General features: G+C 35.3%; 2 protein-coding genes across 3 annotated transcripts in view; both read right to left on the bottom strand.

Moving 5' to 3' along the window:
• Nucleotides 1-1,436: 1,436 nt before the first annotated feature.
• LOC107573533 (ADP-ribosylation factor-binding protein GGA3-like) lies at nt 1,437-10,208 on the bottom strand. Of its 2 annotated transcripts, none has more exons than XM_016259962.1 (17): nt 10,086-10,208; nt 9,314-9,398; nt 9,127-9,202; nt 8,945-9,043; nt 8,712-8,835; nt 8,507-8,604; nt 7,826-7,906; nt 6,878-7,015; nt 6,706-6,787; nt 6,484-6,594; nt 6,066-6,329; nt 5,491-5,576; nt 5,229-5,386; nt 4,599-4,849; nt 4,287-4,456; nt 3,528-3,638; nt 1,437-2,611 (listed from the first exon to the last, which is right to left on the bottom strand). In XM_016259962.1, the coding sequence occupies exons 1-17, from the start codon at nt 10,123-10,125 to the stop codon at nt 2,501-2,503; spliced, it is 2,085 nt and encodes a 694-aa protein (XP_016115448.1). In that variant the 5' UTR covers nt 10,126-10,208; the 3' UTR covers nt 1,437-2,500. The 2 variants fall into 2 exon arrangements, with proteins under 2 accessions (XP_016115448.1, XP_016115449.1); XM_016259963.1 differs by having other exon boundaries at nt 4,599-4,846.
• An 11,214-nt stretch (nt 10,209-21,422) lies between these two features.
• Nucleotides 21,423-24,473, bottom strand: part of LOC107573530 (growth factor receptor-bound protein 2-like) — a gene marked incomplete at its 5' end in the record, with an annotated part of 37,598 nt that continues 34,547 nt past the window's right edge. The window contains one exon of the mRNA XM_016259958.1: nt 21,423-23,980. Coding sequence (XP_016115444.1) covers nt 23,795-23,980 — 186 coding nt within the window. The remainder of the gene's footprint in view (nt 23,981-24,473) is intronic.

Here is a 24,473-nt window from a genome sequence, read left to right as displayed (position 1 = left end):
CGTTACTTTTTAAATCTGGACAGGGCTTGCTTGTTTGTTTTTCAAATAAAAAAGTTCTATTTTTGGCAAATATAAAAACCGTTTTACACCAAAAGTGAAAGGAATAAGCCTCAGGCTGAAGGGAAAGTACATTTACGTCCGTACAGTAGAATGCAGAAGTCATTTCAACACACTTCAGCAATAAAAAAAGACACAAATGTTTGTCTAGAGTAATTTCTGCTTATTAGTATGGTTGAACTGAATCATCGAAGGTCAGAAGTACAAAACATTGGTTAATAGAATGGGATCAAATACATAAAGGATATTTGTGTTGTTTAACATTGAATTATTGCAGGTTTGCGTCATATTCTGAGCTGCATTATTTTTTATTCATTTTGAGGAATACTGAATCTGTGTGTTTTTTGTGTGTGAGTGAGATGAATTAATGCATGTTCATATTCATTTAGAACTACAGTAACATCTTCTGATTTCTCTCAACATGGGGACAGGAGAGCTGTCAATCAATAAATTGAAAAAAAAAGTAACTTGCGTTACTTATTTGAAAAAGTAACTCAGATATTCTCTTGTAAATTAAAAAGTAATGCGTTACTTTACTAGTTACTTGAAAAAAGTAATCTGATTACGTAACTTGCGTTACTTGTAATACGTTACCCCCAACACTGATTATTACAACAATAATAAATATATATATAAACAATATACAAAGAACCAGTAAAATAACCCAAAAACAAAACATTAAGCCAGGGGTAATATATAAATTAGATTTAAGGAGGAAGAAGAGGTAATAAATAAAAAATCCTAAATAAACCCCACCCTCCTAACACAATAGCACATTATAAAAAAAGCACAAATATTATACTTTGTGCACAACTTATAGAATTTTAAGGCTTTGACATTACTGGAAGAGGATATAGTTAGCAAATCTTCCATATTGCTGTTTTACAGAGATGTGTCCATGAAATGCAAGAGGGTAAAGAATCAGCAGTTTAAAAAAAAAAAAAAGTGCATTACTCCACTGGGGATGGCATCCATACAGTATTTAGTTAAGAATTCAGAATAAGAACGCAAGAGACCATTTGAATTCACAAGTTGAGAGACCAAAAGAATATTATTATTAAACTGATTATGATTTTTCCAAATAAAGTACCTGTGTGGACTAAAATTGTGTTCGCAAATTAAGTAAGTGCCAGGCCAAAAGCACCTGCTTATGAAAATTTGACAGGCAATTTAGAGAAATTATAATTACATATCAATAACCATTACTGACCCTTATCCTCCCTGTTGCCTATAGACAAAATCAGGCAGGGATGTCACCAGCTGCATTTCTGCAGCAAAACTTAGTGTGCGTAATTGGAACAAACAGAATGCAACCAGCAGACACATTATACTGCAATGTAAAATTCAGACAATTGATCAAAACAATATATTTATTTGTCTTTAAAACCGTATACATTGCGTTGAATTGCAAATTTTACTTAAAATCTAAAAAGAACAGCATCATTGGAAGATTCATGAAGCTCTTCTTTTAAATAATTTAGAAAGTCAATTTTATTAATATGATTTTCCCCATCTCTTTCTCTCTCTCTCGTACACACACACACACACAAAATACACTGCTGGACACATCCAGTAAAGCAAAACAATACTGAGGCAACTGCTGTAAACCAAAATGAAAAAAAAACCATACCAAAAGACTTTCATTCCTTCCATAACACACGTTTAACAGTTTTAACAGTCAACGTTTATAATGTAAATAATGGAATCTTTAATAACCCCAAAATGTAAAGTTTCCAAAACATCAAAACAACTTCCTCTCCAATTATATACATCCGAAATCAGAAAAACACTATATAAGTGACTCCTTCCAGCTGTGTAAAAAAAGGAAATGAAGTGAAACCGATACTTTGCATTCACCCAAAAACACAGAAGTCAAAGTATGCTTTGCACCACCTTTCACACACTTCTTTGTGGGACTGTTATCTGATGTAAAACAAACTCAATTTGGCTTTAAACCAGTGAGGCCAGCCATGTCAAACACCACAAATCTGAATAGTAATGAAATAAATATGTAAAACTCAATAAAAAAAGAACATCAATACAAATCACAACGCACAAAAACACAACTGATGCATCACATCAAGGAAAATGGATTGAAAGAAAAGATGTAACATGTCCAGTGTTATCACATTACCCTCCACTGCTTTCAGGGTGAGGTATGAGTTGAATAGTTTAGTTGTGGCTAACAATAAAATGACCCATTATGACTCAAATGCTCATAGGCGACATATTTATATTAATGACAACAGTACCTAATGACCAAGACCAATACATCAAGACATTTGTGGGATTACTCAGAGATTGGGATTCACAAGTTTAACGCCCAGTGTGTCAAAGGTAACGTCCTGGACATTAAATCTCTCTGTGATACTGCTGATGGCTCATCCATGCACTTACACACCGAGTTTTTCATTTGTCTTCATGAGTATTAATGCTTACACCGTTACAAATGACCCCATCTTTCCACTGGAGGGAACTTGTCTATCTCTCCAGACTCTGTGACCTGTCGATCTCCAAGGATGAATGTCAGCTTGTACCTCATTCTCACTTTCTCCTGCAAAAGAAACACAAATACATTTAACACAACCATTTAGTTTATCATAGAAATGGTATCATCATGAAAGCACACAAGCAATTGCTTTTAAATGACACTAGTTAAAGTCCATCTAGCTAGCGGAAGATATTGCTGAGCTTTTAGTTCTCTAAATATGGTGACAAACATTTCCCTTGACTTTTCAGTGCTTTAGACTGAAGACTGTCCAAATATGCATGCATTGAAAAATCCCATGTTGAAAAACGTAATTAAAAAAAAAAAATGTTCACACTTGTTTCCACATGGATGTGTGCTATCGGTGATAATGTTTTTAGTAAATGGTTTTTAATGAAAAAGAGAGATAGATTTAATGGTATAATTTATTGGTTTTATAGTGTCATTTTTGATCCTAGTAATCAATCTTAAAAATGTTTGTTTTATGACAATTTGTAACTTTATTTTATTTTACATTTTGACAAAAGTTAAATTCATTATTACATTTAAAACCGAACCTTACTATATAAGAAAAGCTATATTTTTTGAAAATGACCCATTTTATTTCTACAGTAGGCAACAAAGATCAAACAAACATAGTGACATTAAGTTACTTCTCTTTAACACATGTCCTAATAATGCTGAGACAAGTGTCTTTTGGGGATACATTTGCACCCAGAAGTAAGCTACATCTGACAAAACCAACTTTTGCGGACATCCTTATTTGTGAAATTGGTTTAAAAACTAAATTAATTTATTTAAAATTCTTGTTTTTTTAAATTATATTTTTACCTATATTTGTAGATATTTGTTAATTTGTTTTTAAATCTCAAGCTCTGTTTTTCTTTTAAGTTTAGGGTTAGGCTTTAATATTTATAACGAATTGTATGTAAATGTAAGTAAATAAATGTGTGTGTGTGTGTGTGTGTGCATCTTTCTTCACCTTCAGTGGGTTAGCCAGCAGCATGATCTGAGTAATGGAACTGGGGGGCATGAAAGGGTTAAAGGGGGCCATTTCTGTTCCAGAAGGGGGCTGCAGCTTCACTTTCATAGACTGTCAATCACAAATTATAGAGGTAACAAAAACGAATGAACCAAAACAACTGCAAACATGTGAAACCAAAAGCAATTCAGAACTGCAAAATCCATATCTATCACAAAACAATAGCTGTGTACTGTAAGGATCCATTTAAATGTTATATGTGACCCTGGACCACAAAACCAGTCTTAAGTCGCTGGGGTATATTTGTAGCAATAGCCAAAAATACATTGTATGGGTCAAAATTATTCATTTTTCTTTTATGCCAAAAATCATTAGAATATTAAGTAAAGACCATGTTCCATGAAGGTAATTTGCAAATTTCCTTCCGTAAATATATTTAAACTTATTTTTTGATTAGCAATATGTATTGCTAAGAACTTCATTTGGACAATTTTAAAGGCGATTTTCTCAGTATTTTGATGGTTTTGCACCCTCAGATTCCAGAATTTCAAATAGTTGTATCTCGGCAAAATATTGTCCGATCCTAACAAACCATACATCAATGGAACGCTTATTTATTCAGCTTTCAGATGATGTATAAATCTCAATTTCGAAAAATTGACCCTTGTGACTGATTTTGTGGTCCAGAGTCACATATGTAAACGTATTATTGTTAAAACGTCAGCAGGAAATTAAAAAAAGACATTCTGTGCCTCTCACCTTTGGCACAGCAACCTGAAACACTACATTCTTCACCAACAGTGGTGCTGTGTTCAGCATGGACACCACAACCACCAGAACATCAGGGCGACCAGGTGGGTGGTCAGTAGCAAAGTGCAACAACACACCAACACCATCCTTATCATAGGCTGTCACTGGACACTCCTTACCTGTGAAAAGATAAAAGTAAATAACACACAGTACTAAGTCTAACAGGCAAGTAATTCATTTGGAATAACTGATATAGTTCTCTAATATCAGAACAAAAGAAACCTTTTATCAACAGCATCCACATTCATTTATTGGCCTTACTTGGTTTAATGGCCTCCAGTGGGACAAAGACACTGGACAGGGAGATATCCGAGCCTGAGGGGGACTGACTGGTGGGTAATGTAGGAGAGAGGGATCTGAAGAGAGGGCTGTCTGGCGCAAAGCTCTGAAGTTTGGCAGAAGGCACTGGTGTTATTCCAGCGGGCAAACTGAATGTGGTTAATGCAGGATGGATGTTCTCTTCTCCAGCTCTAAATTCTCTGCTACCCAAGCTTGAATAATTGGACTGGCTGCTTTATACAGAAAGAACAAACAATTAGTTGGGTTTAAAAAAAAAAAGAGCCATTCCACTACCAGCTCTTTGATCATAATTAAAGGCTCTAATAATAGAGTGTGCAAGCTTTGCCCCTTTTCTTCCACGTATGAATGCTACAATTAAACTGAAGAACTGGGTTTTAACCAATGACATCAATCCAACACACTAGAATTTATTTTTAAATGTATTTATTTACACATTACACTAAAGAGATTATTCTAATATGCTGATTTGGTGCTCAAGAAAACTCTTATTATTATCATAGCTGAAAATGGTTGCTCATAAAGTGTGACGATTCTTTCTGATTCTGAAAACCATGATGTTTTTTTTTATCGATACTACTTTACTCTCACTACCTATTAGTCTTGTCCAGGTCCAGCATGGCAAAATCTTTGCAGCTCTGCTGGAAGGAGTTTTCAAAGACTGAGGTAGCTTCAGAGGCAGGTGGCACAGTTGAGATGAGAGGATTTAAGGGAGCAGAACTGCAGAGTAGGTCAATCACTGGTTTGGAAGTCTGTCACCAAAAATAAAAATATATGCGTACATATTAAATATCATAAGATGCAGATTTTTATCATGCATGTTTAACCTAAATGTCAAGCACTCTTGTAATCTTACTTGTGAAGAAATCCACTGATTGCTTTGGGCTTCTTTTGTATTCTTTTCTGCTGACTTGCTTGAGTTTGAGTCCCGATTAGAAAGGCCTGCAAAGTAGTCATTTTAAAGTGTTAATTTTAAACAATTAGATTGTCTTAAACTAAAAAAAATGAAGCTTGGGTGACTGTTTGATACTTATTGTATTTAAGCACATTCTTATATAAAACTCTTAAAATAAATGTAAACTAATTTTCTATTTTAACATTCTAAAAGTTATTTTTTTTCCTGTAATGCCAAAGCTCCATTTTCAGCAGCTATTACATCCATTTTTAAGTGTCCTATGAACCTTCTGCTGTATTCTAATAAAGTTTTATGCTGTACAGCAGAAAAAAAAACAATGAACATGCTTTTGATTTCTGAATTAAAAATTATATTATAAATGGTGTTATCATGATTTTTGATGAACACAAAGTTTGTACAACAGCATTTATTTGGAATGGAAATCTTACTGACACCAAACATCTGAACAGTTGTGTATTACATTCTTAATAAAACAGCTATCATACACTTCAAAAGTACTATAAAGCCATTTTTACCTAATGAACCAAGTTCATCATCTAGAAGAGAGAAACTGCTGGGAAGCTGGCTTGGTGGAGGACTGGTTGGGAAACTTGATGATCCAGAAGACGTGTTGGAAGAAGAAGGCTGAGCTCCAACTAAAGGAGTTAGTGTGAAGAGGTCAGCTGGTAGAGAATCAGAGCGCTGATGTGAAGTCAAAACATTTTTAAGGGGTGAAGGGGTCCCAGAGTCCAGATCAGCCAAATCAATCAAAATTTCAGAAGAGGTTCTGTCAGTGGTGCCTAAACAAATGAAAAACATGAACTCACACTGAATTGCATTTTCAGAGCAGTAATTTGAGAAATCCTGCAAGCTCTTTGGATTATTCAGACACCAAAAAAAAGTAATTAGTACATTAAGTCATGAAGTGTAAGAATTCTGGTACATTATACATACGTTCTGCAGCTGTTGATCCTGGTATGTCAATCATAATGGTCTGTCCTTCAACAATCTTTTTATAGGAGTTGATGACTCGTGAGAGATCATCACTAGCGTGCAAAATATCGCCTGCACCAAAGAGGACCAGAAGGTACATGTCAAGAAGTTTTTTTTTTTTTTTATGTATTTATAATATATTATCGAGACCCAAATGAGTTTTTGTTTACTAATATGCTTTACCTAAGGCACTGTCATCATCATCTGTCTCGGTGGCAAGTCTGAAGACAGCAGTTCTAAGTTTGTCACAGTCATTATACAGATCCTATGAACATAAAGCAAGTTGCACATGGTCAGATACATTTAATTACATGTTAAGCCCAGCAGTGACCAGATATAATCTAAGGTGTCTCACCTTTAGAAGTTCTTTGTCTTCTTGCGTTGACTCATCTCTATTGAAATGACTTAGCATCTCATTAAGGAGCTTCACACTGTTGTCCACCTCCTCTAGGATGCTGGCACGATGAGAAACTTTCTGCTGTAGAGCCTCATCCTGAAAGCAAAGCAAGAGGCCTGTAAGGCATGTGATAAATCTACAATAAATGATAAAGAAAGTAAACAAAAGGAGCAAATGTGAATTTATTTTAAAATACATCAAACAATTAAATAATTTTTATATTCTTTCGGTATAGTTTGGTATAATCTCTTATAATTATTTCTTAGAAAAGTGTACCAAAACTACTAATTATTGTTATAAAAAAAAAAAAAAAAGCAAATGTGCAGAAAAAAATGATAGCGTATAACAGACCATGTGTCCAGGTCAATAAGTCTCTTAAAATATCAATAATTTGACTATGATAATATTTTATGAATATGTCATGTGGTGCATCTCCCCCAATAGTTACATATATAAATTAATTGATTTATTTTAATATGTAATTGTGAAGCTGTATCACTTCCATTGTAGGTTCCACTTTAAGCTTTGTAAATTGTAAACAAGAAACAAATTTAATGGCACAGTTTAATTAAGCTTTAATTGTAGCGAGCCCAATTATTTTAACAAATAATTTGAACTAGTGCTGTCAAGCAATCAATCGCATCCAAAATAAAAGTTTTTGTTTACATAATATATGTGTGCATACTGTGTATATTTACCATGTATATATAAATACACACACATGCATGTATATATTTTGAAAATATTTACATGTATTTACATGCATATATGTATATTCATTTAATTAATATTATTTATAAATATTTTATATATAAACATAACACATTTTTCTTAAATATATACATGCATGTGTGTTTTAACATATATTCTCTTAAAACATTAGTTTAAAAGTATCCAAGCCCTCACCTCTTTGACCATGTTCTTAATAATGCGGTTGGCTTCTTGAAGATCATCCGGCTTTTTACTTTTAAGAAGTTCTGCAAGACGCTGCAGGGACAATTTTTAAACAAAGACAATAGTTTACAACGTTAAAAGATGGCTCACAAGCATTGGCTCACACCGTGGTCAAAACAGTTCCCCTTAAAAGAAAATTCCAGGCTCAGTACAAGTTAAGCAAGAGCTTAAAAGCAGAACTGTATATATTAAAATAATATTATTACATAATAGCACTCACATTGACTTTTCTGCTAAAATTGTAATTCATTTAAATTTAAATGATCATTTCACAGCCATTTTTAAAGGGTTTTCTGGTTTATGGCCTTAAGTTGTCACAGCAACAAAATGGTAAAATTGGATTTAACTTCTCCCAGAAAAGGTTAGCAAATTATTTTATCAAACTAAAATCATTTTAACACACATTTGTGGCTATACATTTGAAACTGTAATTATTTGAACATTTACTATATGTATTGGTCTCATTCCATTCCACTGGAATTGTGAAGTTGTATCACTTCCATTGTAGGTTCCACTTTAAGCTTTGTAAATTGTAAACAAGAAACAGATTTAATGGCACAGTTTAATTAAGCTTTAATAGTAGCGAGCCCAGAATATTTGTTTAATCTCTGATACTGTAATGTGCTTCATCACCTTACTCTTTTCCTCATTGTCAAACACGGGATTCTTGGGCTTTGGCGAGGGAACGAGGGTCTTGTCCACAGGAACCACTGGGTCTTCTGCTACAATGCCTGAGAAAAAATGTGGTAAAGACTGAACAAGTCAGGCTAGCAAAACAGGAACACAGAAATGAAGTAGGTGATATTCTTATAAATGTTTATATTTGTGGTGAAAGAACCTTGCTTCTTAAGCATTTGATAGGCCTCGATAATCTTTGCCTCATCTGGTAAAGCAACCGACCAGCTGTAAAGCAACTCTATTACTTTAGTCTTCACTCGTTCAGATACTCTGTCTCCTAAATACTGTAGGATAAAAAGCTTAAATAAGGTAAATGTGTTATTATGGAGACATTAAAACATTTCATGTGTTGATTTTTGCTGCATTAAATAGATAGTTTACTTAAATCATCACCTTTGGTGAAACTATTTTGATGAGTTCATTTAAAAAGCGAAATTTTCCAACTTCATTATGAAATCTTCTTCCACAGTTCTTCATGCAAGCTTCTAAAACCTGCAAGGATGATCTATATTTAGTTAGTCTATATTATTATTATTATAATTTTTTATTTAAGGGACAGAAGGAGATTAACTCACAGTTAGTGCTTGTAATGATTCCCAGTCTTGTGGTGACTGGATTTTATGCGCCAATAATCTGACCGAGATCTGTGGGCTGCAAGATACAGACAAAATTCTCACTTGATTGATGAGAAGAAACACAAACATAGCGTCCCCCATGAATAAGAAGACAGTTTCATGTACCAGTTATAAAAGGTAAACATACCCCTCAAGTTCCTTATTGATTTGGTCGCAGAACCCGATGATGTACTCCCACTCCTCCTGTCTGTTGGAAGGATTGGTGGCTTTGTCTAGCAAGAAAAAAAAGTCACACTAACACCACAATTTTCAAATGAAAGCTACTCACCGGTTGTTACTCTTATACTTTACTCTTTTGGTTTGCCATATTTATAAGAAAACAAAAGATCATAATATATTTAAATTTGTGCATTTAGAAGATGTTTTTATCCCAAGAGTAAGCCATTTTTTCAATCATAGTGTTTGATTCCCAGTTTTCTTTAAAGCTTACATTTAGTAAACTGTGCAACCGTGCCAGTCAAGTTTAAATGATTGGTTTTCTAGTTAAAAACTGAAGTTTCAGAGATAGCAAAGAAGTGTTAAGTTAAACTGTTTTAGGCAACAGCAGTTCAGAAGGAGTTTAATAATAAAAAATGGTAGATGACAGATGAGCTTGCTAATCATAAAATGCGTCTGTCTCAAAACTTAGAGCTAGGTGCATAATAGACGCGTTCAAACGTTCGACCCAAATATTCAGCTGAATTGGAACGCACCTATCACACCTAAAACGCATTCTAGGAAGGGTCCGTTTATATTCCGTCTAACCATCACGGCATCATGTCAGTATAAATATCACAGACACCCCAAGACATGACAAAACAACTGGTCACAAATAGCATTCGGATGTGACTGCTTATCGTAAAGACGTTACAGAGTCAAATTAAGTCGTATTCTTCTAATGTATTAGCACAACAACTCACTCAGCCATGACTCCAGTGACTCTCCTTCCGGATCCGCCATGATCACACAGTAGCACAGCTGACTCAAGCGAGCTACACATTCCCGTCATGTGACATTCTCGTGCTTCTGTGATGATCATTAGTGGCGCGTGGTCTTGCGAAAGGAAGCGAGGTCATGAACGAGAATCAACAAGCGCGTTCTATGATGTAAATCGCGGTGGCGGTAATTACATTGTAATTTGCAATACGTCTGCAATAATTTCTGTCAGACATTTTTAAAATGCCTTTAAAAGAAACAAGATAAGAAATTATGTTGAAACGTTATTTATTCATTTATTTATTTGCTTGCTTGTTTGATTAATTTATCTAGCTTAAAAAAAAAAATCTGATTATATTTTTTCAAAGATGACAAAATCAGATTTATAAACAATAAACAAAACTTACGATGCTCGGCACATTTAAAAAAAAATCTTAAATGTTAAACCTTAAATGGCTTAATCTAATCCATGCTGTGATAGGATTCCTTAATTCCAAATATGAAGATTGTACACAATTTGTTCCGCTCCCATCATGAATTACCACAATTTCTATGACGATTGTACTTGTATGGACAGTCACAATTGTCCATAGGCTACCAGTTATCAGATGCTTTTGCAGACATTTTGAATGTTTAAATAGGTGTCACCTGGAAAAAGGTTGGGAGCCATTGTTCTAAAAGACCACGGTGAAAGAAATACACAATTATCATCAGTATCACAGGTCAGATTGTGTTCATATATTGTCATCTTCAATATTCTGCACTTTCTTTAACTATTTTGTCATCTTCAGTTTTCTGCACTTTCTTCAACTTTCTACAATTCTTTTAAAGTTAATTAATTTTATTCAGTATTCACACCAATTTTTCAAGTTACTGCTAAAATTCTTAGCTATTTTGTTTTGAAAGTAGTTTTATATAATACCTTCTGTTTGACATGGTATTTACTTCACAATCATCAATGTTTTGTTGTCTCCCAATAAATTCAAGTACAGAGATCAAAAGCACATGACCTAAAAGCGTAACAGACGGAGGACCTGTAGACCTTTATTGCAGTGCTACAGATGGCTACCCAGCTTTTTTTTTATCCACTGGTTTGGTCATTCTGGAGCTAATTTGACCGTTCATTCAGACCTTAGAAAAATTAACAAGGACATTAACGTTTTAACTGATTTTCAAATCTGTTGACTTGGGCCTGGTGCCATTCAAGGTGATGCAAAATGAACAAAGAACTTTACCTGTTTGGTCCAGTTTCTTTGCCAGATCCAATTAGAGGATATTTAAAACACGTTAACACAGTTTCCACAGACTAATTCAGATTGACAATCCACTACCCCAGGATTTCACTCAGCCAGTTTCACGACTGTCTGATGTAGCATTACACAATAAAAGCCCTCCAAAAACTCATATATGACCAGTTTTGTCTTTGATTTTGAATAGCTCTAAAAAGGAAACTCCGTTTCCACAGACCAGTTTAAATTCAGATTAATAATCCACTACCCAGGGTGTCACTCAACCAATTTCAGGACTGTCTGATGTAGCATTACTTAATAAAAGCCCTCCAAAAACTCATAATCTACCCCCCCGGCTCTTAATGGATGGTTTTTCCTTCTGTAGCATCAGTGAGCATTTGAAACTTCTGTAATAGTTACATATGAGTACCTCAGTTGTCCTCAGTGTGAAAAGATGGATCTCAAAATCATACAGTCATTGTTGGAAAGGGTTCAAATACACAAAAGCAGCTGTGGATCATTCAGGCAACAACACACTGTTAAGAATCAATAAGTACATGTAAACTTTTGAATGGGGTCATTTTTATAATGATATATAATATATAATTATTTTCTCTTGTGGACTATGTAAACATCTTTTATGTGAAATATCTTATTCAGGTCAGTACTAAATAAACAATAACATGCATTTTGTATGATCCCTCTTATTTTGGTAAAATTAAAATTTTTGCAGATTCTGCAAGGTGTATGTAAACTTTGGACTTCAACTGTAAATAAAAATTTAATTAATTTATATAATACTTACAAAAAACTGCCTTGTGACAGCAGTGCCCTTCCCAGGGTGCAGAGACAAGTGGACCACACTGTAGAGCTGCAAAAAATCAAGTAAATTTGATTCAATAATGTGCTAGCCTACTTGTTGACGATGTATGGGCTAAAATCACATAGTCTATGTTGCCTATAACGTTACATGTGTATTTCATACACTCCAACAATACATCAAAGTTATTTAAAAAAAAAATGAAGGCCTATTATGCTTGACATTGCTGAAGATTTTGGCATGCATTTGACTTGTTTTTATTGTCTGATAGATCATTAGTAACTGATAAAAGTAATTGACCACTAATCATATTTTTATTATCATAAACATTTTTATCAATCACCATGCTACACCATGGTCTCCCACCTAAATAGTTAATAACCTGGCTGGCACCAATATCTCTGACCCCAAAACCACCCATTTACATCGCAAGTGGAACTGTATTTCTCAACCATGTCTAAGTAAGTGACTAACCATGTCTAAGTAATTAAAGATGTCCAGTACAGTTATTGACCGTGACTGTGACCGCTGCCGTCAGACGTGAAGCGGACTGCAAATATAAGTTATATATTTTTGCGAACACCAATGCATGTCTAAAAAGTGCTCGTTTTTGTCAGTGACAGGCTCGAATCAGACCACATTATAAAAGGGATTCCTACAGAGATAGATAATTGTTTTATCGTAATATCCCTTTTGTTTAAACTCAAACGTCCTTTATCGATCTCCTCAAACCCAGCAGACTCCATTGACAAACGGTAATTTTACCTTGCTTCATTCAAACTCGACAGAAACAAAATAAAACACCAAAACGGTCTGAGTTTGTCTTTCCGCAGTTCCAACTATCATCGACACTAGTTTTGGTCGAAATAAACCCTAAGCTAATTCACTAGATGTGAAAATGTCGGGAGCGCAGCGGATGAAAGAGCGCATAACTCACGGAGTTATGACTACAGCTTTGAGGGAGGAGATTATAACGTTCGCTGGCTAAACTTGTGGCTTCTTACCACACTAAAAATAATGTACGCTTGAATAAAAACATATAATAATAAAATTAACTTACCGAACTTGCATAAATCCTTCTCTCTCCGGTCAGCAGCAGCTTTGTTGTCTGTGATGTGACGTCAGGTGGCGCGCTATTTACAGTAATCCTGTATTATTGCCCTATGTATTACAGTCAGGATACAGCAAGGTTACAGCAACACTAAAATATACTGTAAAATATTCCCGCCAAGTCAAAATGACCCAGAATGCAATATAAATGACAGTATTTTACTGTAATGGATAAATGTGGTATTGTGCTGTAGGTTTTTACAGTAGTGGGCTGCTAAATCTATAATTTAGAATTGTCTGGAATTGTTGCTCAGACCACAGTTATCAGATGCTTTTTCAAAAACATCAAAGATATTCACATACTTGGAGTTTATTTAACAAAAGCTGAACAGAGCAAGCCATTTTTTAGTCAAGACAATTCAGAAAGATCAGGAGATCCACGCTTCAGTCTTGAAAACTTAGCAGTGGGTCCATCTCTGCAAATCTCTGACACAGTGTTTTCTGATGAGGGCAAATATCTGTTCCTTGTTGTTCCTTGTCTTCAACCTTGGTGTTGAAGAAATACAACTTAGCATCAGTGTCACAGGTGAGATATAGGCTAGTTAGTACTTTTTATGTCTTTAATCATAGCGTAACTTCATATTTGGTTGTTTAAATTCATTCAAGAGATTTATTCAAATTTGTACACAATTAATTCTTTAAAAATATAATTGAGACTAACTGGGACTTGTCACATCACTTACATATTGTTGTCCTTTTTGTTGGTTTAATTGCTTCTATTATCCTCATTTAAAAGTTGCAAGTTTGTAAGTTTTATATAAATGTCTACTAAATGATTTAATGCAAATGTAATTGCATTCAGTATTCACACCTTCACAAAAAATGAAAAACATGTATGTTAAACTTCCAAGGCTTCGTTTTACTTTCAAATTGAGCCTGAGTGAAATTCTTGGCCATTTTGTTTTAAATGCAGTTAAATACCTTCTCTTTTCCACAGTGCTTTCTTAGCACTCATCAGTATTTAGTTTTCTCCCAATAAAGCAAAGTACAAGGATCATGGCCTGAATATGTAACAGATGGAGGACCTGTCGGCTTTTACTGCAATGGTGATGGATACCCAGCAGGCTTCATCCATTAGTTGACCATTTAGATGCATCATCTTTAATAGCAAATATGTACAAGATGGAGAAAACACATTGAAGATCACATCTACTATAAGTAATTAAGCTTAATTTCTTATCCATTTCTATTAATTATCTAAGTAATGTTTTTAGTTATTTAGCAGAAGGTGTCATCTCTAGACATACAGGTGCATCTCGATAAATTAGAATGGCGTGGAAAAGTTCATTTATTTCAGTAATTCAACTCAAATTGTGAAACTCGTGTATTAAATAAATTCAATGCACACAGACTGAAGTAGATTAAATCTTTGGTTCTTTTAATTGGGATGATTTTGGCTCACATTTCACAAAAACCCACCAATTCACTATCTCAACAAATTAGAATACTTCATAAGACCAATAAAAAAAAAACATTTTTTGTGAATTGTTGGCCTTCTGGAAAGTATGTTCATTTACTGTACATGTACTCAATACTTGGTTGGGCCTCCTTTTGCATGAATTACTGCATCAGTGCGGCGTGGCATGGAGACAATCAGCCTGTGGCACTGCTCAGGTATAATGGAAGCCCAGGTTGCTTTGATAGCGGCCTTCAGGTCATCTGCATTGTTGGGTCTGGTGTCTCTCATCTTCCTCTTGACAATACCCCATAGATTCTCTATGGGGTTCAGGTCAGGCGAGTTTGCAGGCCAATCAAGCACAGTAACACCATGGTCATTGAACCAGCTTTTGGTGCTTTTGGCAGTGTGGGCAGGTGCCAAGTCCTGCTGGAAAATGAAATCAGCATCTCCATAAAGCTTGTCAGCAGAAGGAAGCATGAAGTGCTCTAAAATTTCCTGGTAGATGGCTGCGTTGACTGTGGACTTCAGAAAACAGTGGACCAAAGTCCTCTTTTCAGATGAAAGTAAATTTTGCATTTCATTTGGAAATCAAGGTCCCAGAGTCTGGAGGAAGAGTGGAGAGGCACAGAAACCATGTTGCTTGAAGTCCAGTGTGAAGTTTCCACAGTCAGTGATGATTTGGGCTGCCATGTCATCTGCTGGTGTTGGTCCACTGTGTTTTCTGAAGTCCACAGTCAACGCAGCCATCTACCAGGATATTTTAGAGCACTTCATGCTTCCTTCTGCTGACAAGCTTTATGGGGATGCTGATTTCATTTTCCAGCAGGACTTGGCACCTGCCCACACTGCCAAAATAATTTATTTAATACACGAGTTTCACAATTTGAGTTGAATTACTGAAATAAATGAACTTTTCCATGACATTCTAATTTATTGAGATGCACCTGTATGTCAACAATGGGTTAACAGTAGCACTGTTTCAAAAGTGTTTACCTCACCATTTCTGAAAATCCTTATTCTCAAAGTGAAAATAATTGTTGGGAGTTGGCCATATTGCAGGATTTCACTGGTTTCAATGAGGGTCTATATTCTGAAATCTGTGGCTTTGTACAGTAAAGTTACTTTCAGGTCTATCAGTGCCATTTAGATGCAGTGTCTTGAACATCAAATATATGAAGGATAAAGAAAGCACATTAACTGTTTGGTCCAGTTTCTTTACCAGACCTGGTCAGAGGATACCCATTTGTCTGATATCCAAAACTAGTTATGTCAGCTCTTCTATCAGCACAAGAGGCAGTGAGAGGTAGATTAAAAGCAGGAAGCAGATGATATACAATAATGGTATAATTGAGAAGAGTTAAGCATTCCTATCTCTAACTTGTGAAGACAACACAGCACACAACCGAAACAGAAAAATAATATAGAAGAAATTTTTTGAAAATGTTGAATATTATAATAATTCCATAATAATAACTTGAACATTATGAATATTGAGATGAGATTGAAATGAGTAAATGTAATAAGTAATATGAAAGACAGAAAGAAACAACAGAAATCAAACAACAGCTACAGCTTCAATAAAGCTGCATTAGATGCTTCATAAAAACAATTTAAGATGGTTATATTTTTTGATTAACTAAACTATGTATTTAAACCAGTACTATAGAACTGTCTTATTTTTTTTTGTGTGCTAACATGCCTGAGACATTTGCCACATTACTGAATAAGCTACTAGAGTTTTTAGGTCATTAAATGTTTACTGCTCTTTGTACTGAACATGGCTTTTACTCCAAAAATATTTTGAGTAAAATCAGTGTTAGTACGTTGTTATGGACTGTGTTATTTTGTTGCCCATGCTGGTGTAAAGTATTTGTATGTTGTTTTTACAGTTGATTCTAACGAGGATTTTTCGGGATCTAATAAAGTGTCCATTGCCGCTGGTGGGATGGTCATTGGATCGCTTATTGTCGGCCTTCTGTTAGCTCTGTTGTTTTTCCGAAAAATTATTTCTCTCCGTGAGTATACCTTTAAGATTTGTTCTGAAGAAAGCACATGAACTTGTTTACTTTTGTATTCTATACACATTTCATTGATTATGTCTGCAGAAAGGTTTTCTATGAAAAACAGGCTTTTTACACACACATTGTCAGCTAATGATTCATTACAGGGAAAGTTTAGAAACTATAAAATATTATTTTACACTTCGCATAATTTGCACTTATTTATGGCAGTAGACATACATCTGCCCAACATATTCTAAGTATGATTCTCAAATTCATGATTTTATAGTAACAGTGGTGTTGGGTCAGATTTACTCTTTGTAACACTTCTGTTTTAACTGTTTGTTGATCATAGAAACTTGAGGTCATTTCTATCTCACTTGTATATAAACGAAAGCATATTTGGTGTAAAGTAAAACTCTAGATGTAATTACTTGTCATTATAAACCTCATGAAAAGGATACAAATATGTAGACCATAAAACATTTACAAATTCTTATGTGAATACTTTATAAAATGTTTTAAAGGTTATGAATTGGGACGTGCTGCTGAAGATGATCTGGAAACAGATGACATACATTAGGTTCAGAGAGTTTATATTTGCTTTCAGGAGTTGATCCAAATATATCCCATATGTTACACTACATCAGTGGTCCTTCATCCTGGACCTGGGGACCCCCTGCTCTGCACATTTTGTGTGGCTCCCTTATCTGTCACAGAAGTACAAAATGTGTAGGGTTCCCCAGGACCAGGATTATGAACCACTGCACTATATGATTGAAATTTTCAGTGTTTTTGGAGGGATGGCAGAGGATCCCCAAATCCAGGTGTGACAAACTTGTTGCATCTTTCCCAAAAAGACTCATGGCTGTATTAGATCAAAAGGGTGCTTCTACTAAATACTGAGCAAAGGGTCTGAATACTTAGGACCATGTGATATTTCAGTTTTTCTTTTTTAATAAATCTGCAAAAATGTCAACAATTCTGTGTTTTTCTGTCAATATGGGGTGCTGTGTGTACATTAATGAGGGAAAAAAAATGAACTTAAATGATTTTAGCAAATGGCTGCAATATAACAAAGAGTAAAAAATTTAAGGGGGTCTGAATACTTTCCGTACCCACTGTATATATATATATATATTAGTCTTGAGCCTCCACTAGCAGAAGATGAAAGGAAGATCCAAGGAAGCTGATGCTCATTTGCAGTGTTATACCAGCACTGAAGTTAATGTTTCTGAAGGAGGTCCTGACAGGAAAAGATACCGCATATATGTTTTCTATCAGAGAAAGTTGACATTTACCTTTGCACAGCAAAATTCTGTGACTGAAATAGTCATCGTTGAGTTGCACTGCTGTGTCTGAAATGACTCCTGATTGGCCATGAATAAACCTTATCATTGCAAAGAGTAATATGAGAGTGGTTTCTTAATGCTGTGCATCTATGGAAGGGAAGCACTAAAGAATCTAGCACACACTTTGGAAGTTGTATCTTCTGGACTGGTATCTTCTTGGACAGGATGCTGTCCATCATAGGCAATACATTAAGTCAGATAAAATTAGTTTGAACATTTCTGACATGTTGTCCAAAACCAAGATGCTTGGTTTAGCAGCGATTACACTTGTCACTTTAGTAAAACTAGTCAGACTGTTACACTCTGAAATTGACATTCCACATAAATGTAATTTAGGAACACTCACAGAAAAATCACATGAACTTCACATGTGCAAAAACATTAAAGTCACATGTAAAATATGTGAAACACGTGGAGCTTGTGGGTTTGTAACATTTTCATGGTGTAAATGTGTAAAACCCATTTGATCACCTATTGTCCACATGGTTATGTGATCACATGATTTTTACACATTTCCACCATCAAAATGTTCCAAAACTATGTTTCTCAAGTGTTTCGTGTGTTCTGCATATTTTGCATGTGATTTTAACATGTGATTGCACATGTAAAGTTTGTGTGAATTTTCTGTAAGAGAAATGCTTATAACTTGGCAGAGAGAGACAGAGCTAAACTTTTATTTATTGAATTCAAAATAGAAATATAAACAAGACAATGTAAATGCTCTCAAATTTGGAAAAATAACTTTACAGCAGCCAGCATGACTGAACATGTTTTCACACATATTGGCCCATACAGAAATTTTAACAATATAGGCTTTCTTATAAATTAATACAAAATTAAGAAACTTTAACAAGGTATCCTGTCATATTAACAACACAGGTGAAGGTGAGACAATCTTCTTCTGAGGTTGCAATAACCCTTCACTGTAAAAATGTGTAAAAAAGAGAGTGTACATTATATCAAATCTAAAAAAAACATTCAAGAATACTGCTGGTGGCTCACAGTTTTAGAGCTGGTAGCGATTGCTTTTCTTATTGCATCAAGTTAATATCCAGTGCAGATTCATGATGCTGACTTCACAAGAGAACACCAAAATGGAACATCCTGTGCTAAACTCAAACGCTGAACACAACACATGCAAATGCATGAACACGAGCTCTTCCATAATTCTCCGCAGTACTATTACATGGGGTTTCCACTTCTTTCTCCCATGAAGTACTCTTTAGACCTGCTGCAAACACTGAACGCTTGAAATCCTAATGCTAACAAGGAACATCATTCTCTTCTCAGTGCACCTCAGTCAACTACTTCACTGTAGTAGTACTTGTAGTGTAGTAGTCCAGCCACTGGCCCTGAACTCCAAGATCTCCATGAGCAAGAGCCTTGTCAGGAGAAAACCATCCCGTAGCAAGTAAAAAAGCTGGTTCATGCGCTGGGAGTTTGTTTGCTCCAGCTGCTCACCAACACGATGGAGCTGTACAACCAGGCAGTCCACCTGTTAGAAACACAAAGGAAATTCTTGTATTTAGTTGTTGACATGAAAGCAAAATACTGGAATTTGTTAAAATGATCGTTTACTGCATCCAAAATCATTAACTGAGTAGGTGCTACAATCGACAATCCGGACATTTGCATATGGATGTCAATGAGTAATTATTCATTGATTAATCACCATTAATAATGTAACTGATTAGGATTTAGGCGATAAACACCGCCTCCGCAGAAGATCATCAGCGCCTGCTTTGACATCACTGCCTGTTTAGCCAAGTTGTGGAAAAACAGTCTTTTCATTGCCTTCCTTCTGATCCCCAAGTTAGGAAAGAGTGAAGGAACTTTATTTTTAATGAAGATCCAGACCGCATCAGTAAGAACTTGGTCCTTTGTTCACTTCATTTTACTGTGGATTCATTTACAAACAAAGCACAATTTGACGTGGGGTTTTCAAAAAGATTGAAACTAAAAGACATGCTATGCCGACTGTATTTGATCTGACTGTAATGTTGCAACAAAAGTGTGAGTGACTGTTTTCATTATGTGGTCACAGTAGCTTTGTCTCTTCTTACAGATTGTTGACCTAAATCACATCTGCGTCCATCTATGAGGAATGTAGGCTATCAAACATTCACAACTATTAGCCAATCATAGCAGTGTGCCTTTACTTCGGAGTCTACAATCCGCCACGCCTATTCAAACAGAGCGTTCCGACGAGGGTGGTTAAAAACAGGACAGAAAATAGCTTATTATAAATTATGATGTTTTTTTTATGTAAAAATCTTAATATTATAAGTGGACCTCAGAGAACAGTACAAAATAAAGGGGGCAGTTCATGACCCCTTTAAAAATCTGTTCAAATTTTAAAAGTTGTTTAGTTTATTCCAACCTTAAGCATCTTGATATTTCAGCTCATGTTCAGATAAGCAGGATAAATATTTACCTCACAATGTGTACCATTGGGATTGTTGCTACTACGTGGATATATTTGGAATTCTCCACAAGCATTTATACAATATTCATATAAACGATTAGTTGATCATTAATGGTAAAGAAAATCGATTATTAATATTCCTGAGAATTTCCATCCATAATTTTGCGTGCTGGCATTTTCAAGTGGCCCACAGTGTCAGTCATGTGATTTATGAACCCTCTCTCATTGTCTCGTGGGATGCACACTTCAGAATCTCGGCAGAAATCATCTGGGTATGTTTCACCTACAGTTCTATGAATACTGTAAATTAAATCTAAATTAATTAGATTTAGTCTTCATTTCACATGTAAAATATTACACTAAATTATTAGTTTGTCCTTTGCGTGCTGGCATTTTCAAGTGGCCCACAGTGTCAGTCATGTGATTTATGAACCCTCTCTCATTGTCTCATGGGATTGCAAAGCATCTATTGGATGCACACTTCAGAATCTCGGCAGAAATCATCTGGGTATGTTTCACCTACAGTTCTATGAATACTGTAAATTAAATCTAAATTAATTAGATTTAGTCTTCATTTCACATGTAAAATATTACACTAAATTATTAGTTTGTCTAAAAAAAACTTGCGAGTGATATCTTTTACCTTGATGTAATCAAATATGCTGCAGATAAATGTGACCAAACACACCCACTCCTGCACCGAGCGGTTACTTTCGAGTCTCCTCGCTGGCAGTGAACTGTTGCTGTAGATGTGTCAACAGATTTAGCCTGAATACACTGGATGCAGCTTTCTGAGTTTCTGTCTGTTTAGAAAAATATTATTCACAATGTAATAATAATAAGAAGTGGTGTAAAACAAATAATTAATTGTTAAGTGCTTAGCCTGCAGAACGAAGCTTAAAGGTAAAGTTTTCATGCATACAAATCACTGTGAAACACACACACACACACACAAACACACAAATGAACACTTAAGAGTTGTAAATGTTATTAAATGTATTTCACTCATAATCTACATTGTGCAGATGTACATAAACTCCAGCATTATGAAACTGCACTATTCAGACAGCAAACGGATGCCATGTATATTTCTATTGTTGAGGTTTACTGCAACTGATGAAATGGTTTAGTATCAACATAAAACATTATTCCATTATGACAGATGTAAATACACATCTAATTTCTAAGTGTACAAGCAACACAACTCATCATACATCAAACATTTAAAAAAAATTAATTCAATCTGAAGAAAAATGACCTTGACAAGTAGAAAGAAACTGAATGGCTACAAATCTTTGATTAGCTTTCCACTTTTAAGATAAAACATAATTCAGCATTCAAAAGTGGCTTACAGATGCACACACTTGATTGTTTTCTTTTAGTAAACCAGGGCCACATAAAGAACAATTCAAACTCAAAAACAGAAACAAAAATAAACATTTTCAAATGACATCATGAACAGTATACAGCCCTCAGCTTCAAAAAGAGACATCTAATGCCCCCGTAGAGTGTGGTAAGGAACGTTAATGACATTACAACAAAATGCATACCATCTGAGCAAGTTCAGCCCTTTGTCAGCACAGTTATATGGCATTATTCTAGATGGCAAAGTCCAGATCATTGAATTTTGTTCACTACTAAGCATCAAACATTTTTTTTCCACACAAAAAAAGATCTGTACAAGTGCACTGGGAAGTTTCACTGGAAATATCTTTATTCGGTTTAATTTATTCAGGAATAATATAAAGTAAACAACATACTCTATGAAAATCCCCAATAGAACCACATACCCAGTACCATTTTAAAGGGCTTAATGAAATGGTCCAAATTTGTTACATTTGATCACTGATCTGCTACAGAGGCTTTGGCACCATTACATTATTTTCAAGCTATTTTGATTTAAAGGGGCAGTTTACCCAAAAATAGCAATTTTGGTATCACCTTCATGATGTTCCAAACCTGCAACACAAATACCCATATTCTGAACACGTTTTGAATATTTCTTCAACAGAAAAAAATTGTACACATGTGGAACAAATGAGGATGAGTACATAATGTACTTATCAATATGTCCTTTTTTTCTCAGACATGTCCAGGCTGGGATTTCTAAGTTGCACAAATTGTCCAGGTCACAGGTGTGTTTGGCTTGAAGAGGCGCTGCGTAGACTGATCTGTGTTTGACATCAAAGTACCGCGAGAGCTATAGAGAGCAGATGCTCAGCATGCTTTGTTGTCACATATATATATATATATATATATATATATACGTAGATGCCTTATTAGCAACTGTTTCCATGGGCCGCTATACGTAAGCCGTCCACCATATTGTAATGGTCAACTTGACATCATTCACCATAGTAATCAATGAATATTCGAAGATGCCACAATCCTGCACAGCCGATGGTCTGCGGACCCATAGTATGGTGAATGATGTCAAGTTGACCGTTCCAAGATGGCGGATGCGTCTATGTGCTTGGAGTGGTCGAATGGGGCATCTATACACATCTATGTTCACACACACCGATCGATCCGCACAGCTTAAAGCCAAACACACCGTTTGCCTTTGTTTTCTATTCGTTTCATACTTACTGAAATTTATTAATAGCATTTAGGGATTGTACATAATCGACCAATCACGGCATGTGAGAAGGTGGGATCTACAGAGAACGGTCAAACCAATGCACATCTTAGACAATTTAGAAATCCTGGCCAGGACAGGTCCAGGAAAAAGAGGATGTATGGTCACCCAAACATAATGACAGAATTTAAATTTTTGGGCGAACTATCTCTTTAAGACAAGAAGATGACTACATGTAAGTTAATTTGACTATGGTATGGAAATGAAATTATATGGCATGATGACATTATGCTTGACAATCCCACACCAAATAACATAGTAACACTACTTCTGGAAAGATGACAAAAGACGAATACAAAAATTAAGCATGAAACATGCGTGATGCATTTTAACAATACAAATCAAGCATAACATGGTGTTTAAAATAAATCCTGATGCAAAACTGTACCAGTATTGTGATTGTGATATTGTGAATTTTCTTCACATAAAAGTTTTCGTTAGTACAGCTGATGTCATATAACATGAAATAAAGTTGCATATAAAGCAAAGCTGATATGAAACAGTACATGAACGAAATATCAGTCTGGAGCATTTTTCCTCACACAGCCAATAGTGCTTCTTAAAATGTCAACCACTCCAAACAGCACAGTCTTTATTTTACCGGCCAATCGACATCACCAATTGAGCCTTTTCTCTCCATCACTCTGTGGTTTCTGTTTCCATGGCAACCCAGCTGGATGTCCACTGGTGCGTTAAGCAAGCAAACATTTTCTCTGCGAGTTACATGTTTTGATTGACAGGTGTGACATAGTTGCGAGGGAACATTCCGGTCTGTCCGTGACAAGCCCCCTTCCACCAATTAGGATCCGAGTTGTCCAGGACCTGGATAAAATCTCCACGCCTGAAACCCAGCTCTCCATCCTCTTGAGGGTCAAAGTCAAACAAAGCTTGAACATATGTAGAATGCTGTGAAACAAAAGTAGAAATGTTGAGAATTATGACAATATTGCCTTGAATGTGGCTAAAAGTTTGGCTGTATATATTTATTGTTTTTATTTTCAGAAAATGTAGTCAATCTCAAGAAGCTAAATATATATTTATTTAAACATTTAAAGGGGTCATATGATGCTATTTTAAAGATCATTATTTTGTGTATTTGGTGTAACAGAATATGTTGACATGCTTTAATGTTCAAAAAACACATTATTTTTCAAATACTGTACATTATTGTAGGTCCTCTATGCCCCGCCTCTCTCAAACACTCAACAAAGCCCCTCCTTTGACAAGCGCAGGCTGCTCTGATCGGCCAGCTGACCCAGTGCATTGTGATTGGCCAAACACCACAAGCACACGTCGGAAATGTAACGCCCCTTACCATAATCGCGAGCTTTAGCTTTCAAAGTAAATATCAAGACAGTTAATAATGTTGTTAGTTTTACCATCAGTTCAAGCCTGAAAG

This window comes from Sinocyclocheilus grahami, unplaced genomic scaffold (assembly GCF_001515645.1).
Source record: "Sinocyclocheilus grahami isolate Dianchi unplaced genomic scaffold, SAMN03320097.WGS_v1.1 scaffold1969.1, whole genome shotgun sequence".
NCBI classification, from domain to species: Eukaryota; Metazoa; Chordata; class Actinopteri; order Cypriniformes; family Cyprinidae; genus Sinocyclocheilus; species Sinocyclocheilus grahami.
This window is presented reverse-complemented; position numbering and strand designations above follow the sequence as displayed.

Coding starts and splice junctions, on each gene's coding strand:
- LOC107573533 (XM_016259962.1), bottom strand. CDS start 10,125: ATGGCGGATCCGGAAGGAGAGTCACTGGAGTCATGGCTGA. Junction 9,203..9,313: donor ATCAATAAGGAACTTGAGGG/GTATGTTTACCT, acceptor TGTATCTTGCAG/CCCACAGATCTCGGTCAGAT. Junction 6,788..6,877: donor AAGACAAAGAACTTCTAAAG/GTGAGACACCTT, acceptor TTATGTTCATAG/GATCTGTATAATGACTGTGA.